The sequence below is a fragment of the Ambystoma mexicanum genome, chromosome 11 (genome assembly GCF_040938575.1).
Source record: "Ambystoma mexicanum isolate Mex_15411 chromosome 11, UKY_AmexF1_1, whole genome shotgun sequence".
Classification (NCBI taxonomy): domain Eukaryota; kingdom Metazoa; phylum Chordata; class Amphibia; order Caudata; family Ambystomatidae; genus Ambystoma; species Ambystoma mexicanum.
In genome coordinates, this window is record NC_090934.1 from 906,242,587 (window position 1) to 906,263,031 (window position 20,445).

A 20,445-nucleotide genomic window follows, 5' to 3' on the forward strand; every position below is an offset into this window, starting at 1 on the left:
GGATCCATTCAGTTGCCTCCTGGGAGAAATGTGCTGCCGACTCTAAGTGTGTGCAGAGGATCTCATGGTTGACTAGGTCAAATGCTAGGTATTGTTAGTACCCAATCCAGTGTTAATTTATCCACCTGGGAAGAATAAAGGTCAAAGAAGTCCTGTTCCCGGATATAACTCTGCATCTGACAGGCTGAACACACATATTTTTGGGGACCACTGAACTCGCTCAGCTACAACGCTAGCTTAATGATCCAGACTTGCCTCCATGGTCATTCTAAAAATGAAGCAGACAAAAAGTTCAGATGAATTATACTTCTGGTTTAGGATTCTAGAAGGGAATTCTACATGTTTATTAATTAAAACTGTGTCTTTTCTCAGCTGTTTAAATTTGATGGAGGTTTCATCATTTCTTTCTTTATGTGTCTATGCATTTTAATATGGAATTATCTGATTAACATTTTATTCAGATTAAGATCAATGTTATATCATATTTATTGTATTTATTGATGTGCATTCCTTTTTTATTGAGATGAGGTTTTCTTATATGATTGGAATTCTATTTTGTATACAGTTTTTTATAAACTAATAGAGAGAGACTGAATACACAAAAGAGCAACGGTAGGGGTAGAACAGGCCAGGCCGCAAATGCAAAAAGGATCAAAGCCACACATCGTAATTTACCAAAATGTAGGAAAAGCTCATACAGTTTATCACCTCACATTATAATCATAATTCGTATAATTTCACTTACATTTCACTTACATGTATTTCCTACCGCAACTTAATGTAAAGTTAACACCACAATTGCTTACCGGTTCCAAATATAACAGTCATTCCCACACAGTGCACATTTGAACAAAGAGCATTGGCCATTTGTCCGTCTGGGGCCAGTTCACTGCACATTTGCACCTTTTGCACATGTTTAAATGACGTTTGGCCATACACATTTGCATTAGATAGAGTAAAATGAAGAAATCAGCTGTTTGAAGAAAACACCAGTTATGAATATATATGTCAACATCTCAATTGCCATTACTCTGAATATATCAGACGCAATCTAACTTTATCTATTCCAATAAGCAATTAGATTTGACCTCACGATAGTCGAGGTATAGCTTTGTCCCATCTCGGTAGCTCTTCCTCTGTGAAAGATACACTTGGAATTATATGTCGGTCTGATTGCAAGGACACCTGCAGTCTTCTATTGTCCAGACATTTGTCTCTCACATCCTATCCCATTCTTTGCAATGTGACATCCCTTGTAGCTTTCCAGTCAATGTTGCTTAGGTTCTCGTCATTGGCATTTACCATTGTACTGCAGAGACACTTCTACACATCTGTCTTCTAAGAATGTGGTTGGTGCAGCTGCTTCACATGTCAGGCGGGACACACAGTCTGCTTGTTGCTTTTACCCTTAGGGCTTGTTTGATGGTGAAAATACAATCTTGCAGTTTGGCTGCCAATGTTGGAAATCCTGTGGTGGAAGTCTTTCTACTCCCAGGGATAAGCATAGGCACTTAGAGTAAATGAGCCTTCATCAAGTATAACTTCCTAACCCATATGCATGTTTTCATCCATGCTCAGGCCAGCAGCTCTTTACTAATCCCAGCATAATTCTGCACTTACTGGGAAATGTCTTCTAACCCCAAACCACCATGTTTACAAATAGGCATCATTCAGATACAGAAGAGAAAACGATCTCATAATTAGTCAAAGCCGGTATATATAGGTGCCAAAATGTTTGAGGGAGGATACATTTGCAATGTATGATTTCATGTTCTTGTTCATGCATGAAGAAAAGAGCCTTTTCTTAGTAACCGTTGTAGTAGTTCAGTTTTCTCTGAATAATTTGCAACACCATTTACATAGTTTCCTGAGAACCTCGTGAATAAGTTCAGTTGCTCTGATTAAAGCTAACATAGATGAAATTCCTTCACTGGTGATGCAGAACCCCAAGAATTCCACAGTGCCTGACAAGAACTTGTACTTCATGAAAGCATTATTGGAGGATTTAAATAAAGCAGAGGCTTCAGATAAATTAAATTTAATCAAAGGGGATACAAGGGAATTGTATAGAATAGTATGAATGGATCTGGGAGGACCTGCAAGGTGTATACCGTACATGAGAAATCTTATATACAACTTTAATTAATTAGGACTTCACACTGTGACAACCCACGTTCCACATCTAAAACCGTCATCGTGCCTGCATTGCTCTCTACTTTTCTTCTTCTTTCCCTTTCTTTGTCTGATCTGAAAACCTTAACAGCATCATTTTTGTGGGGTGAGAAAATAGCCAAGGGGTGGCGAAACCTGCCGAGGAAAGCTCCCATTTTGTCAAGGTGAATCTTGATCCAGCGAAGAGGCAGCCCACACTCCTACCTCCCTTTGGAGGTCTTTGCACCTGTAGTAGGGGAAACACAGGCCACTGCTACCCCCACGGGAAAGCGTGTTAGGGTCCATGGTTTGGATGGGTAGAGGGAAGGGGGTACACTGGTAAGAGGGTTAGGGAGAGGTTATGGATGGGTAAGGGTGTTAGGGAACAAATTGCTCATTGGCTCTTGTGTTGCGGTTCTCCTTCCGCTGGCTCCTTGCAACAGCACACTCTGGTGCACAGTACCCACTATACACACATACACACATGAACACACGTTAAAACTTGCACTCAGAACGGGGGTTAGCCACACAGTTGTGCTGTCACTGTGTTTCCCCCATACACACCCTTTTGAGTGTGCTACGTGGTTGCCCCTTCTGTTTGGTAAGGCAAGTGGTTGCTACTTGCCACTGATTCTGGAGCCTAGTATCTGACCAGAACCTCTGACCAGAATGCTGGGCCTTGTCACACAAACCTTAGCATGAATGAGCACAACTTCTAAACATGAATGTCCCAAAACATAGCAGCACAGGATTACTTACTTTGCAAGTTATCACAGCGTGAGAACTACACTTTGCACACATCACTCTATGTCATTAAAGAAATCTGCACTTAGCTTCAGCTGTTCGTCCGTTTCAGAGCCAGACCGGGTAATCTGCTGTCTCCCGCAGCATTAGACCAACAAAGTAACAGTATCTGTGGTCTGGCAGAGAGAAGAAAGTTAGGACGTGCATTTTGATTGACTGCTCTCTGTACATCAAAGCATATGCAACATTAGTGGCATGAGCCCCGAACACTTACCATGCGTTTTAATTGGATCTGTGTTATTTGCTCCACCCGGTGTCCGCTCCCGTTCCCAACTACATGCAGTTAGACTCCATTTGCTAAGCAGTTAGATTGAGCTTCCCTTGCATCCACCTGATCCCCCCGCACTTAACTGTGAGCCTGAGGGCCTGCGAAGACTGCTGCAGATGAGGAACGGCCCTGCGAGGTAATGTGCCTGCTAGGAGCTCCTCTCTGGTGCATCTGTGCCGGCAAAGCTCTGAGCACGAACAATCGTTCAGCACGCGCGTATGTCAGGGTGTTGGTTTGGGCGTTGCCCGGATTGTTTGCAGGCTCTGTGGGCTCTGCCTTTTACGTGGTGGGTGCTGAGGCTGCTAAGGCTGCTGTGGATTGTATTTCCTTCCCCAGTGGGCTTTGTTTTGGGTTTTCTGTTGGTTTGTGTTGGCTGCCAACGCCTGGTAAACCTGCAAGAGGGTCAAACATGGCACCTGCTGTGATTCTGGCCCCTCACAGTGCCTGCCATCCTATGCATCCTGGTTTGAGTAGTTTGACACTTCACACATTTTGTTTCTCCACATCTGTGCTATTTTGAAATGGTTTCCCTGAACAGAGATGGAAAACTGCTCTGCAAATCTCCCCAATCTGTGCAGGGAAATTGACATTTGCATGCATTCCTGTTTAAAGCAGGAGGCGAGGCTGAATTCACATATGACTACATCTGAATTGAATTGCACAAGAAAAAAGCAGGTGGAATCCTTTCTAATGATGGCCACCATGTTTGCACATTGAAGATGCCACTACACATCACTGCCTTCTGTGCATGCACACATTGTCATAAAAGTGCATTTTCCACCTGGGACAGAAAAGGGCAGAGGAACCCACCGACAGCTCAGATTCCTGTATCATTTTGGGAATCATGCGGAACACTATTTAAATCCAGCAGAGCAGTACATGGTTCTGAATCTGGTCTGCTCCACTGGTTTTAAGGAGGCAAAGGAAATTTAGGCCATAAGTGGTATAATTATGTATAAGGAAGTTGATAGAACAATTAGAGGAGAACAACATTTGCTCTGATTACTACCACTAACTGAAAGCATATGTTCATACCAGACTGATTGAGCTGTTTAGGCTAATAATGTTACTTGAGCCTCAATTACAGAATGTATGTGTGTTTCCACATATTCTACAAGTAAATATTGTTAAAAAGGGGCTTTTCACTTTTCTTTGTGAATAGTGTTAGGCAAACTGCCATCTGTGGTTTGCCTAATTCTGTTGACCTTATCTTCCAAATAGATTAGAATGATATCCTGCATGAATGCCACATTTGGTATTGTAGGGAAATATAGACTGGAGAAAAGTACGCAGAGAAAGAAAAGCACACATTTAAAAACACATTTCAGCTGCAGGCTGTACACTACATCTGTGAAATGGGACATGCAAGGGAACACGCAATCTTTGAAGCCTATCTTTAATAAATGTCTATCTCCAAAGTAATGGACAAACCCAAGCAAATATGTTTTTCCAGTTACAAGAAAGTTTCCAGCAACTTTTATTTGGAAGAACTGTCCAATCTGACATGAAAAGCACATCATTTCATAGGAGAAGAAAAAACAAATTGGGCCTTGTCTTGTGCCTTTTTCCCTTTACAGGACAACAAATCTGCTTCATAGAAAGAAACACACTGCGATAATTAAAAAGGTAGTGACAGGAGTTTAGTTGCAAAGTGAAAGCTATAATGTTACAGTGCTTTGTGCAAATTTAAAAGCAAGGAGAAAAGAAAATGTGACCATAAAGGATGCAATTGTTAATGAAACCAACCTGAGAACTGCCAAATGGTCTTCCATCCCCCAGCAAGCTACAGAACATGGATGGCCTTCTTTCCCATGAGCAAAGTATGAACACTGGCCTTAGAAGCTCATCATTACGACTTATTACTTTGCTTACATCCAGCGGCTGGGTAATAAAAACAAAGGCTTCCCAATTACAACTTTTATCGGCCACATGGTATTTGCCAAAATACCCTAAATATGGAATAAATAAGCTCCCTGTAGCGGGATTCTCAAGGAATCAAATCCCCCATCTTTCAGAGTGAAGGAATGTCACACTTTTAGAGACTGGAGGTCTGACAAAGGGGGCAGCCAGATCCTGGGATCACTCAAGAGATCTGGACTGAAGTTCAAAATGGCCTTGCCAGCAGCCTAACTTAGAAGATTTTTCACCATAACAACATCATTCACACAGGTCAAAAATGCCCTAGCCCTCAGCTCCACAAGGAATTAACTAATACAAGATGTTCTGTTTAAAGGGACAGAATATAGAGATGCCGTGAAATATTTTGAAAAAAATAAAAAATGCCCATGTGAACTTTACATTTGGAATTAGATTATTGCTTGTAACTTCCGTCAGAAGGCCATAGAGAGCAAATTTGTAAAAGCAATTGTTCAGGGTGAAAAGCTTTATCAGCTGAATTCAAATTGCATTAATGTTTTATGTAATTATGTAAATTAGGTAAAAGCAGATATTTTCTACACAGAAAAGGCACACTCCAGTGATGTATAGTCTTTGTCATCTGTACCAGCGAGAATGTTATTCTGAGCTGCAAATTGAATAATTGTGTAAAACTATTAGTTAGAAAAAGACAACAATCTATAACACCCACCATACGTCATGTTGAGATGAGAATCCCATCATTTGGTTCACCTGAGTGATAGCAATCTGATGAACTGATTAGTAACATGATCATGCATGAGGAATATGCTGTTTTACAAAGTTACAATTAACATAGACATTTCCAAGCTGACATGAAATCAAACGGGGTGAAGCTAAGAGTAGGACTCACTCCGATAAGAATTCCCTCTTCAATAACATGCCCAATGAGCACAGAGGGGTTGGTTTAGTGTGATTTAACTTTTGGAACACTGTCTAGCCGCACACTTTGACCAATTAGATTATTGAAATTGTACACACATTTAAGGGGAGTGACATCTGCTCTATAAAGGTTCAAACCCATTGATTCTGGGGGGACAGTCACTCACAAACCGACTGGTTGACTGGAGAAGGAGAGAAAGGAGAAATGATAATAACAGAGAGGAGAATGATATTGATTGCTTTCATTTGGACCCATTTTGAATTAAAAACACAGCACTGTAAGTGAGGCCTATCTGGAGTTAAAGACCCAGGCCTTCTTCAATGGAAAAGACAGGAGACGGGCCCCAATACAGAAAAGGGGGAGACCAGGCCCCAATACAGAAAAGGGGGAGACCAGCTCTGGAGGTCAGCTGACACCATCTTTCTGACCGACATCTACCTGATAATTGAACCAGTTCTTAAGATGGTGCCCACCTGTTTATGAGCCAACAGCAATTAATATGTGAGTATAATATTAACGGGAAATAATCATGAGGGAAGCAATACTCTGAAGAGCAATAGATTAAACTCCAGTCCATTTTATTAGAGAAAGTATTGAGGGGGCATGGTAGATAAATTGACTATGCATCCTAATTAAATATTAAATATTTCACAAGTGTATGTGTTTCTTAAATTCTAGATTTAATTTGAATAGGACCGATGGTGTGTATACAGGCAGAGACCCCCTTACTCCTTCTCTGTGTATTGTGCACACAAAGAAGAAGTATTCTGGGAGCCAAACGGATATCTCACTGTGTGCATAACTAGAAAAATAAAGTATTTGAAGTAATTCCCTGGTTACATCACAAGCAGAGTCCTGTTACGAGTGATAAATCATTCAAGAAAAAGGGGAAGGGAGATTTGCTACCCATTTACCCACCTTCAAGTTGCCCTTTGAAAATGAGAAATGTACATTTGTACAATAGAAACACAAATGACATGCACTTTCATTTTGTAAGTGATTCACATTTGGGAATATAAAGCTTGATTCAATTGAGCTTTCTAGAATACTTTTTAAAATTCTGACATGTGCATTGAATAAGAGAGTTGGTATCTATTGTCACTAAAATGAGATAGGAAGACTTAGATAGGCATGGAAGTTCTGATGGAATTTGGTGTTTATCAAATGAAAGCTTTATCCTGGACCCTCATGCTTTTTTCAATCCATGGTGCATGTGCACCCAGGGTAAACAAAATGTAAATATGGTGATGTGTGCATTTACAAAAGTCTGTTCAAGTAAATGTAGCATTGAAAAGTGATGTAGACAGTGTCTCTACATTGCAGTTGGAATCTTATAGATGCTTAATTTGTTCATATTTAAATTGTATCAATTATTTCTGTTTATTATTTCTCATCACTGAGAACTAGTACTACTCCCCCTGCATCCTTTCCATTATTTATTTAATTCTCATCACAAACAGACATCACTTGCTTCTGCTGTTTTCTTTGGCATGCTTAAATGAAAAGACTTTTCTGGATACAATCTATGCATATTTCATTCCACAGTCGACTCTGCAGGTCATTGGACAAATAGCTAGTGCTGTTGTATTGGAAAGAGCGTCTTCTGCTATCCTATTTCTTATCCGTGCTCCATGTCCATACTCATTGTTTACCTTTCAGCAAAATGTGTATGTTTCTTCGCAGAAGGCTATGGGCCTCATTATGAGTGTGGCGGTCCGGAATCAAGGGTGCCGGTAAGATTACCGGCACCCTTGTTTCCAGCCTGTCACACTCCCGAGTCTGCCTGCTGGGTCCACTAGGCCTGACAGGTCTGACCTATCGGACTCCAAGGGAAATGGGGACTAATATTTTCAAGCACCTAGCTTCCTGGTCTTCTGAGACTTGTAATGTCCCAGTGGCACTGGGAAGCTAGGTGCCGGAAACAGTGTTACAAGTACAGCGTCAACCCACCTGTTTCACCGGTGGGTTACCGCGACCTCCTAATGAGGCCCTATGTTTACTTAATTGGTCCCACACATGCAACCGTATATGTTCCATCCAATAACAATGAATGGGCTTGAATAAACTACTTGAGTCTTTTTATTATCCATATTTACTACAGTTAAGACTGTGATTGTTTTTCTGTTTCATCTCCAAAGTCATCACCGCGTCCCATTTCCACAGGTTGCCAAATAATCATCTGCTGGCTCTAGAGCTCCTTATTGTAATGCATTGTAATTATTGTTATACAGAGCACTTGCTCACCAAAGAGGAGTCATCATGCCTTGGGAAGGAAGATGAGGACATTAATAAAAAATACATACACAAAATCCGATAAAGTCAAAACAGAACATTAAAAACGATGCAGAAACAATTAGTACAGTAAAAGAACCATGCATGGGAATAGAAACTGAGTCCAAAATTAGTCGTGTGGGAGTCCAACAAATGCGGGCCAACATAGGATGGTACCATACATTCTTGGCAATCTTGCACCACCCATGGACCCCATGAAGAAAAGGTATTGTATGAGGGATAGTGACAAGAATGTTAAATACTCCAGGAGAGTGTAGCCATAGTCGCAGGGGCACCACAATTAATTCAGTGTGTGTTGGAGAGTGGCAGATGGCCAAACGAACACAGCAGGACGTCCCAAAGTTGTCCTACCATTAAAGAAAATCAATCCTCAAAATTAGGCAGTGCTAGAAATGGAAAAAATGTACTGTGAGAACTGTCACCTCTTTGGAGGGGCGAGGCAGTGGGAAGAAGGGGCAGTACCGACCAGGTTCTGCAACACAGTATCTCTTCATAGACCCCAATCCTGGTGATTTGCATAAAAGCAAAGGACATTATAAGAACATCATAATGTCCACACTTTTGAATGTTAAACAATTCTTATAGTCATTCAGTAAGAACCCCTTTTAAGCTAATATTGGACTCTTCTGTTTTGATTGGTCACAATATTCAGCCTAATAAACAGATGTATGTAACTTGCAGGACATATATATCAGTTTGGACAGCTGCAACACGGTATGTGAGGAATGGCAGATTGTGTGTGCTGAGTCTTCTGAAAGCTTGTTGAAGACGTGTTACTCGGGGGTTGGTAGTGTTCTGTGCTAGCCCCTGGGCCTTGGGCTAGGGCATCGCTCTGTGGAGATATAGAAAGAGTGAGGAACCTGTGCTTCCACGAGCAGACTGGAACAGCTCTTTGCAAGACCTTGATGATGCAAGTCTTAGCAGAAGTGTTTATCAGGGTACCTCTGCTACGAAGTCTGGCACTTCTTCTCTTGCCCTCACTAATCTGCCAGAAACAGACTCCATCCAGTGCCCCACTTCATTTCTGTACCGCTAATGGCTTTCCTATACTTTACTACAGTTACAGTTCATGCCACAATTCAGCAGCAGGCAACAGCATCACTCTGCCAGCGGTTCACCAAAACTATACGCTACCCAGTGCCTGCCATGATATCCTCTCCTTGGTGAACTGCAGCCATCCACAGGCCACACCGCCTGCCACCCACACAGCCACTATGAAATATGCCACTGCTCAAAGCAAATGCTGAACTGGAAATTAATTGGCTTCTTCTCCTCCCGTGCACTACTTGCACAGAATTATAATTTGTGCAGTATGATGTTTTCTTTACTGTCAACAATTTTAGATGTTCTCCTTGTGACTTCTTTAAACCAGTTACCTTCAACATACACATTCCATATTTTTTTATTGCTTTCCTCAGTGCATGAAACCAAATGTTGAGGCTCTGGGGTAACCATGCCTCTGACAACAAGCGTAAGGGCATTAACCTGGCACTCTTCTGGCTAGAAGTTACCAGACTTCGAATGAAGCGTATATTACCTCAGTTAAACCACAATGGTAGTTATTTTGACCCATACTTTCCTATTCTTTAGTTCCTTATACAGAACCAAATACTATTGGGACAGCTATCTTATAGCAGACAAGAAACAATCAACATTTGTCCAATTAGATAATTTGAGTTAATATGTTCATTCATTCCTCTTAGATGAACTACTGACAGTATATCAGTCCAAGATGCTTCCCTTTCTGCTAGGGATACATTCCAATCACCTATGTATAGATCTTTCTTCAGTTTTTCTAGAATGATCATTTGTACTTGTAATATGCTTTGTTCACTACTCCCTGAACTTTTTTAACCACTATTGATTTCTGATTCTATCAACATATGTTTCATTTTTGTTCCAACCAAAACAGTTTTGCTATGCTTTATATTTTATCCACATACAAAATACTAAGATGGAATTGTGCACCATAGATCAAATTTTCTGTATTAAACGCTTTGTAATCATTCAAAAACATCTCTTTTTAAAAGTCAATGGGCCTCATTACAAGGTTGGAGGTAGCCTTGCTGGTAAAACCGGCAAGGCTACCTCCAAACTTGAAAGAAAGTCTGGCACCCGGGAATGGGCAATTACCAGGGTATTCCGGCCCCGCCAGACCTGGTTATTGCCTTTTTGCGGGTTCCGTAGTCGGGTGATCCCTATTCCCATTTGAGCCCCATAGTGTTCAGTGTGAATGGGGATGCTTGTAGCACCGGCATGATTCATTACCGTGCCGGTCCTACAGGCAAGCTCTGCTCGCAGGTGCCTTTCATTACGCCCGATCAGACCTGGTGGAATGAAAGGCACCCGCGAGCACAACTCAGAGTTTGCCGGTTCCGATACAATTACACCGGTAAGCTTTCCGCTACCGTTGTATCCGGACCGGCAAACTCATAATCAGGCCCAATGAATCAAACACAGAATGCCATTAATTAACTACAAGACATATGCACCTTCCTAATGCTCAGCACAGCCACACTGTACGTTTCACAAACAAAGCACCACGACAAGTGAAGAGCATGTTGGAAAACCATCTAAGGCTTAGCTCCCTAAGGTGAACTTCTTCATTTAAGAAATGTAGGCTACCACCAATGCAATCTCATACAGCTACAGTTTATGCCAGGACTTTGCAACCTGTGGCTCTTCATATTATTTGGACCACATCTCCCAAGAATCCTTACTGTTGACTATGCTGGCTAGGGCTGATTGTGGTTGTAGTCCAAAACATGTGGCGAGCAGAAGGTTGCAGATCAATGAAGTAGGCTTTTGATTGACTGGCTTAAAACGTATTCTAGGAAGTACTTGAGGGCTTTGTAATGCTCCCTAATTTAATGTCACTGTTTCCATTTAGAGAGGCACAGATCCACCCTACTGATGAGGTTCAACCAGACCGAAACACGTGTCTGGGGTTTCTGTTGGTACTCTTGTTCAGAGGAGAATTGCCTAGCATTTCGGTGCTGGACTGCCCCAGGGCAGGACAAAGACTGATATGTTTGGGATATTTCTTCTCTGTGAAAGATAGTGAGCTAAAGACTCTGGGTAAGTCTCTCGTAACCAGGACTAATGTCTGGCAGAGGGACTCCCAGGACCCCCTTGTTAATATGCATATTCAAGTAACTTTGGGTCTCACCCTAAGTTACTAGGGGAATCCAGACGTGGACCCCTTGCTCACTATTTTTAGAGAGGCACAGATCCACCCTACTGATGAGGTTCAACCAGACCGAAACACGTGTCTGGGGTTTCTGTTGGTACTCTTGTTCAGAGGAGAATTGCCTAGCATTTCGGTGCTGGACTGCCCCAGGGCAGGACAAAGTCTGATATGTTTGGGATATTTCTTCTCTGTGAAAGATAGTGAGCTAAAGACTCTGGGTAAGTCTCTCGTAACCAGGACTAATGTCTGGCAGAGGGACTCCCAGGACCCCCTTGTTAATATGCATATTCAAGTAACTTTGGGTCTCACCCTAAGTTACTAGGGGAATCCAGACGTGGACCCCTTGCTCACTATTTTTAGAGAGGCACAGATCCACCCTACTGATGAGGTTCAACCAGACCGAAACACGTGTCTGGGGTTTCTGTTGGTACTCTTGTTCAGAGGAGAATTGCCTAGCATTTCGGTGCTGGACTGCCCCAGGGCAGGACAAAGACTGATATGTTTGGGATATTTCTTCTCTGTGAAAGATAGTGAGCTAAAGACTCTGGGTAAGTCTCTCGTAACCAGGACTAATGTCTGGCAGAGGGACTCCCAGGACCCCCTTGTTAATATGCATATTCAAGTAACTTTGGGTCTCACCCTAAGTTACTAGGGGAATCCAGACGTGGACCCCTTGCTCACTATTTTTAGAGAGGCACAGATCCCCCCTACTGATGAGGTTCAACCAGACCGAAACACGTGTCTGGGGTTTCTGTTGGTACTCTTGTTCAGAGGAGAATTGCCTAGCATTTCGGTGCTGGACTGCCCCAGGGCAGGACAAAGACTGATATGTTTGGGATATTTCTTCTCTGTGAAAGATAGTGAGCTAAAGACTCTGGGTAAGTCTCTCGTAACCAGGACTAATGTCTGGCAGAGGGACTCCCAGGACCCCCTTGTTAATATGCATATTCAAGTAACTTTGGGTCTCACCCTAAGTTACTAGGGGAATCCAGACGTGGACCCCTTGCTCACTATTTTTAGAGAGGCACAGATCCACCCTACTGATGAGGTTCAACCAGACCGAAACACGTGTCTGGGGTTTCTGTTGGTACTCTTGTTCAGAGGAGAATTGCCTAGCATTTCGGTGCTGGACTGCCCCAGGGCAGGACAAAGACTGATATGTTTGGGATATTTCTTCTCTGTGAAAGATAGTGAGCTAAAGACTCTGGGTAAGTCTCTCGTAACCAGGACTAATGTCTGGCAGAGGGACTCCCAGGACCCCCTTGTTAATATGCATATTCAAGTAACTTTGGGTCTCACCCTAAGTTACTAGGGGAATCCAGACGTGGACCCCTTGCTCTCTATTTTTAGAGAGGCACAGATCCACCCTACTGATGAGGTTCAACCAGACCGAAACACGTGTCTGGGGTTTCTGTTGGTACTCTTGTTCAGAGGAGAATTGCCTAGCATTTCGGTGCTGGACTGCCCCAGGGCAGGACAAAGACTGATATGTTTGGGATATTTCTTCTCTGTGAAAGATAGTGAGCTAAAGACTCTGGGTAAGTCTCTCGTAACCAGGACTAATGTCTGGCAGAGGGACTCCCAGGACCCCCTTGTTAATATGCATATTCAAGTAACTTTGGGTCTCACCCTAAGTTACTAGGGGAATCCAGACGTGGACCCCTTGCTCACTATTTTTAGAGAGGCACAGATCCACCCTACTGATGAGGTTCAACCAGACCGAAACACATGTCTGGGGTTTCTGTTGGTACTCTTGTTCAGAGGAGAATTTCCTAGCATTTCGGTGCTGGACTGCCCCAGGGCAGGACAAAGACTGATATGTTTGGGATATTTCTTCTCTGTGAAAGATAGTGAGCTAAAGACTCTGGGTAAGTCTCTCGTAACCAGGACTAATGTCTGGCAGAGGGACTCCCAGGACCCCCTTGTTAATATGCATATTCAAGTAACTTTGGGTCTCACCCTAAGTTACTAGGGAAATCCAGACGTGGACCCCTTGCTCACTATTTTTAGAGAGGCACAGATCCACCCTACTGATGAGGTTCAACCAGACCGAAACACGTGTCTGGGGTTTCTGTTGGTACTCTTGTTCAGAGGAGAATTGCCTAGCATTTCGGTGCTGGACTGCCCCAGGGCAGGACAAAGACTGATATGTTTGGGATATTTCTTCTCTGTGAAAGATAGTGAGCTAAAGACTCTGGGTAAGTCTCTTGTAACCAGGACTAATGTCTGGCAGAGGGACTCCCAGGACCCCCTTGTTAATATACTGTTTCCATTGTAACCATCAAGGACAATGCCTGTTTACTCATTACTTCATACTAGGAAGAAGCCCCCTGTCGATTGTTTACTTTTATCAGCAGCTTGCACTCCAAAGGTGTTCGAGTTTATGGGAAATGGAATCGCATTATGTAGCATTTCTGAACATTATACCCTTTGGAAGCCCTACATTGGCAGTTCACAATATTTCTCACAGTCACTACACAGCACCATATGTTATGCATAAAGACTTTGCTAGACGACGAAACGCTCCATATGGGGCAACCTCAAAGGTGCCTATATTGCCCTTGCTGCAGTATGAAGCAACAGCATTGCCACCCTGGCGTAATATCCCTGTCATTTCCCTTTCAGCCTGGAGAGACTTGGATAAATGGATGCGAACAATGTGTGTGTGGTAACGACTCCGTCACAGTGGCCTGCACACCAATAACGTGCCAGGACCGAGATGTAAAGGAGTGTTCGAAGGACGGCTTTGAAGCAGTGCAAGTGTACAGTGCAGATGACCCGTGCTGCCCGACGATTGAATGCAGTAAGTGCCAGTTTTCTTCTTTCCAGACTGAAACAGCTCTTTTGCAACTCCTGTGTATTCCAGAATCCCACATAACCTTGAAAACACTTTTCAGCATGTGTTTAAAGGAATTATGTACAATATTTGAATGAAAAGTGCTCATCATTGACAAGTACGCTGTAAAGTCGTGACCAGACTTTGGTTCTCACAATGTAGCAGATGTGCGTTTTTGCAGAGAATTAACCAAAATAAAAATAATAATAATAATAATAATAATAATAATAATAATATTAATAATATGACAGTGTTTTTGGTAAATTTGAACAAAGCTAGCTGTTCTAGTAGCACCTGTTTCCATGAACCAGGGATATTTCATGGCTCTAAGCGAGGGTACAGGACGGCTTCCGGACACTTTTTTTTCTTATAGTCAACATCGTCCCTTTTGGGAGTTTGATAGCAGTTCCAAGAACACCCTACATATGTCCTGCAATTCCACAAATAGCCAACAGATGTTCTAATAACTGGTTACATTATGAATACCCTCTGCAGTTCTGCTAACCTCAGTCCCTTAAACAAACGTTGGAAAAGCCAACGGTTTTGGCTTGTGTACAGGTATTAAAAAGGCATTTGCGAAGCACTGCTATCACATGCCCAGGTACACAGAGCATTTTGCAGCTTCTGCTATCTAATAGCGGCATATTATCAGTGCTGTTACGGTCAGTTAGTGAATGGAAAACACCTATCCCTCCTCTAAAAAAGCAAAACTGCTGGTTTTGCCAGTACTTGTATAGAACTTGTGTTGCATCTCTCCATACCCTATAGTTTTCCCTTTGATCTGCCTACCTCAGAGATACAGAAGTGATTTGATGACATTTGCGTTTGAACCTGACAATTGACGTTAAGGGGGCAAGAGTGCAAATGCAGAACATGCAACTGAGATATATATTATATGGCCCACTGTAGTGGCCGTGTAGTTATGGTTAAGTTGGTCATCCCAGGATGAGCACTTTTTGGGTGGCTTATAACTTCACCCACCCTGGATGAATCCTCACCAAACTTTGCAGAAAAAGTATATGGCCAGCTCTGAATTTTATTGGTAAGTGTGGTAAGGTTTCGTCAAGGGGGAGCAAAGTTATACGGGGGTCCTACATTTTTTTTTCTTCTATAGACTGTATGGAGAACAACTTTGCTCATGCCTGCAGCCCAAACCGCTGGACGGATATTCACCAAATTTGAGGCAGGAGCGGTGGCTTGATCCCAAAAGGGTTCTTTTGTAAATTTGGTGAAAATCCATTCAGTAGTTTTTTTTACAAACAGGTAAAATATCGGTCCCAAAAAATTAGTGATATCTGGGTTTGGTCCGCGGACCCATTTCCCTGTTTGGTCCGCGGACAGGCATCAGATTGTCTTAGAGGGTGATTGATGCCTGCGGACATTGGACACGTCAACTGATTGGTTTTTGAAAATCATGAAGTGTGTCAGATTTTTGGAAACGCCCATGTTGGATTTGCAGGCTCCGGCTGATGTCATTGGACATCGGGGTAAAAACATATAAAAAAACACACCATTACACTTGTCAAACTTATCAAACAATCTCTGGGGACGTGGGGGGGTGATGTGGATGGGATATGGCCATAAGAAGCCAAAAAACAGGTGTTTTTCACCGTAAAAGTCTGCAAACAGGCCAGATGTTCACGAACAGTCTTGTGAAGTTCCGGGACACTTAAGATGTCCAGGTGCAGTTCTTAGATGGCTTTTAACTTTGGCACCACTCAATGAAACTGCATGGAATTTTGGAATTCTAATATAGACCTAGTACTGAATGGCTGGGGGCGAAATTAGAGGGGGTCCCAAAATAATGTAAAGGCTTATAAATGTGGTGCCATTTGATGGTATCTGCACAAAAGTGTGCAGGATGATTTTAAATCTATATATACATGTTTTTGTAATGTTTGGTGGGATTTCCTCAAGAGGGGGCTAAATTAGAGAGGGTCTCAACATTTTTAGATAGCTTATAACTTTGTTGCCGTTTGACGAATGTGGACACAAATTTTCAGAAAGATTATACACCCAACCTTGAATGTTTGTGTAAAGTCTAAATGGATTTTGTCAAGTTGGGGATAAATTACATGACTATTGTATGTACATATAATTTTACACTTTTGAAAAAAAACATGGGTTGATTTCAAACAAACTTGTGTAAGGATCATTGGCAAGCACGGGAAAGCATGGTTTTGCAAATGTGCCTGTGTTTTATTTTTTGACAAGTGTCATAATGCATGCACAAAAAATTGTGATATACCTTTGGTGACTGAGGTATAGCCTGTGGCCATGGGCAGTGGCCAGATTGTCCGGGTCATGGTATAAGATCATGACACAGATAATCTGGCTACTGGCCTTGACAGCAAGGGATGAAAAATGGGAAAAATGGTGTTAAAGTGGCCATGTCCACCTGGGACCGGCTATGTGATAAAGTTACTCGAAATATGTTTGACTGGCGAATTTCTTTTTTTTTTTAATTTTACTTGTAACCATAATATGAATAGGTTTTTATCAGTGCAAAGTAACCATAAAATCCCTTTAACAAAGTTTTTTCATTGAATTTCATAGGTTTTTATTAGTACAATTTAACCATAACATCCTTTTAACAAAGTTTTCTCATTGAATATATATATATATATATATATATATATATATATATATATATATATATATATATATATATATATATATATTCAGTGGAAAATCATTTTTTAAAGGGACAGTATGGTTACTTTGCACTGATAAAAACCTATTCATATAATGGTTACAAGTAAAATTTAAAAAAAAAACAGAAATTCACCAGTTATGGTAAGATAAGCAACCATAACTTGCGCCACCCCCGTGCACTGCCAAGACTAACACCCATAACATCAAAGATGACATCACAAATGTCATTGATGACAACACTGATCACATTACACGTCTGGCTCCCTCTTTTTTGATTCACTAACATGTCTCGGCCAAGTGGTTTACTTCACTTACAGTCAGGAACTAACAATTCGAAAGGTACTAGATTTGCAGAACTTACCGTTCTCATATGTTCTTACACTACTTTCCTTAGGGTTCAGTCACATCATATGATACTTATACATAGGGAAAGAAGCAGGCTTGAAACATAGCAATAATTTCTGTGCATGAACTTAATCAGTTAGGTTATGAACACTTTCTGGTAATACTGCTGCTTTTTGCTTACTTTACTTTCCCTGTATATGTTCATATTTGTATGCATTGTGGTCTCTTTAAGTTTTGTGTGTTGTAGTACACTTATGTAGTAACTAAGGCATTATTATCTACTTATTACATGTTTCACTGTATGCAAAAATCTGAAACAAAAGCATTCATCATTTTACTATCCAACATGGCAAGATTATGAATATTGCACCTCTATGGTGCATGCTGCACACAATGCCTAAGTTTCTACATGAGTAGGTTCCTATACTGGAAATAACTCAATAATACAATGGTGTTTATAGCAATGCATTGCTTAATGAACTATATATTTCATGATACATGATACATATGTATCTCATGATACATGATCAACATAATGGAATGTACCAACAAGAAAAATAAGCTGTGCTTCCAACAATATTACCTCAGTGCTTCTTTTTATACAAACTCAGAAGCAACTGTTAGTGAGACAACTTCAAAGTACTGACAGCACAACTGTACTACTAAGTGGTAGGTATACTACATTTTTTCCTATAACTGCACAGTTTGTTCAGTTTACAATACTAGAAAAAAAATATTTTCTTTTTTCACTCAGAAATGTCAAGCACCCTGGAATGGCTTGAAGAGAATTTCCCTCGGGATGAAATGAGTGAAGACTTTAACTCTATTGGTACACAACACAGTTTGAAAAGTAAGACACTTAATGCACATTGCTTCACAAACAGCTGACAGATATTTATTTATTTAACCTTTAACAGTACATACAGGAAATGTAGGAAATGCCCCAGAAGCAGGAGTCCTCCACAAGTGCATGAGCACATAGAAAATGAAACAAACACTGTACAAAATAAACTAGATAGCCTGGATGCAAAAATTGACCAATTGCTGAACACTTTTGCCGACTTAAAAGATTTTGTACAGGGACATATCATGGAGACAATTAAAATCACTGCCCCACCTGCACCTGTACCCCTTGCCCCTATCCCAGCCAACCATCCCCACAAATTCCCTGTAAACAAATACGTTACAATGAGACCTTACTCCGTTCCTCCCCTGAAGCCCCACCTGTGGAAAACCCTAATTCCCCTGTATTTGTTTCCATTGCTGCTACCCCTTCTCTTTCCTAATTCTGTGTATGTATGTGTGTAATATTGCTCTGTTGGTGTTTTTTTTTTTTAAAGCCCTGTTATGAGTCTGCGGAGTGCAGTACTATCAGGATGTCCACAATGAATCAACACCACCACCACCTCCCCAAGGGCCTGGAGAAGGGAGCAGGCATGATGATGCCGAAGAGGAACAAGAGGAAGAAGAGGATGAGGTACTGGAAGTCCTCATTTTCAGCTCACAGCGTGAGTCTTGGGTGTGGAGTTTTTGTTATCACCGTAGATGTAAGACCAAGGCTAGTGTGGCCAAGGTTTGCTGCAATGTGTGCCACATGGTATTAAGTCAAGGCAAACCTGGGCTGTACAGTTATGGGACTACCTCCATGCAGTGACACCTAAGATCCAATCAAAAAGCAGCAGTTTGGAGGGTCCTCTCCTTCGAACAGGGTAATAGTTTGAGTTCCAGTGCAACATCCACGAAATCCAGGACAGAGGATTCCTCAAGCAGCCTCACAGGCCATACGCACCACAGTGAATCCTTCCCTTTCAAAAGTCACTGTTTTGTGATTGTACTGCAACGCAGTACTCTGCAGGGCTGAGCAACTCTGGGGTGGTTTTGAGGCTGCGGTCCAGGATCATGAAGGAAAGTGCTCACTACCTCCATGAGGCACACCAACATCTTCCTCTCTCCATCTGCCTTTTCCTATCCCTGTGGCTGGTGCCCCTTCCCTACCCTCCCTAACTTTCCCTCCCTTGTGTGTCATGTTTAAAAAATCCCAAAAAATACACAAATCAAAAACATAAAAAAGGCTCTTTTCAGAGCCACCTTTCACAGTTTAAAAATAGAAGCGCCAATGAAATGGTGCAGGGCCCTAGGCATTCCGAAAAAGTCAGCGGACCCCTGATCATCCTTTTCTGGGAGAAAGTGGTGGCTCTGAAAAGAGGCTTTTGGGGGTTTCTTTGTTCTTTGTGAAAGGTTTCAAGTGGACAAAACCAACTGTGAAAATGTTTGCTATAGTTGCAAAAAGAATGCATTTTGGATAATTTGCAACAAAAGCTGATTTCCAGCATCAGTAAGATGGCCTCCATCTCTGCAACAAATGTTGTTGCTATGAAATGTAATATTTTCATTGTGGAAGGAGGACATGCCAACATCTCTCAAAGAGGTGCAAACAACCTTGTTGACATTGCGCTCGCTTTCTCCATTTGCAGACCAAATGAAGAAGAGTGCAGCCACATCTGTATCTGGGCAATGCAAGACAAAATTACTCGGGAGTTTGGAAACATGTCCATGACTTTCCCAAGTGCCTCCTTCATCACAAACTGTAATGAGATTCCGGTAACATGTCCTAAACGGTTGCCTCCACAATGAACAATAATGTGTCTGAATGATGCTGCGTCACCAAAGGTGCACACAGAGGAAGCAAATACAGCCACCTCATTCCACATACTCCATACCAGTGCACATCCACATAAGAGAATCCAAGATGTGCAGCCACTCCACAGTGCTCTGCATACACCTCCATCCAATGTATCCAGGAGTCCCCCAAAATCCATACACTCTGCCTCTTGAACGACACAGCCATAGCCATAGCCATCTGCACTCCTCCTTCAAACAGACCTTCTGCCACACACTCTCCTTGCACACCACACCCAGGAAACCTTATTAACCAATCCCTTTGCCTCCACAGTTCCATTTTCATACCTGCCATACCTACCATTCCTGCCATACCTGCCTTCCGCGGCATATCACGCAATGCATGGGGGTGGGGAAAGAAATTGGAACCAGGGTAGGAGAATTCCTGTTTTAGTGGTGGCTCTTAAAAGAGCCTTTTTTAAAGGTGC

General features: G+C 42.0%; 1 protein-coding gene across 6 annotated transcripts in view; it reads left to right on the forward strand.

The window, feature by feature from the left end:
* Nucleotides 1-20,445, forward strand: part of LOC138503901 (mucin-5B-like) — a 456,236-nt gene that overhangs the window by 97,064 nt on the left and 338,727 nt on the right. For all 6 annotated transcript variants that reach the window (XM_069623984.1, XM_069623983.1, XM_069623988.1 and 3 more), the window contains one exon: nucleotides 14,128-14,305. Coding sequence is in view for 2 of the 6 variants with exons in the window: in XM_069623986.1 (XP_069480087.1) it covers nucleotides 14,276-14,305 (30 nt within the window). In the remaining 4 variants the exon portion in view is untranslated. The remainder of the gene's footprint in view (nucleotides 1-14,127; nucleotides 14,306-20,445) is intronic.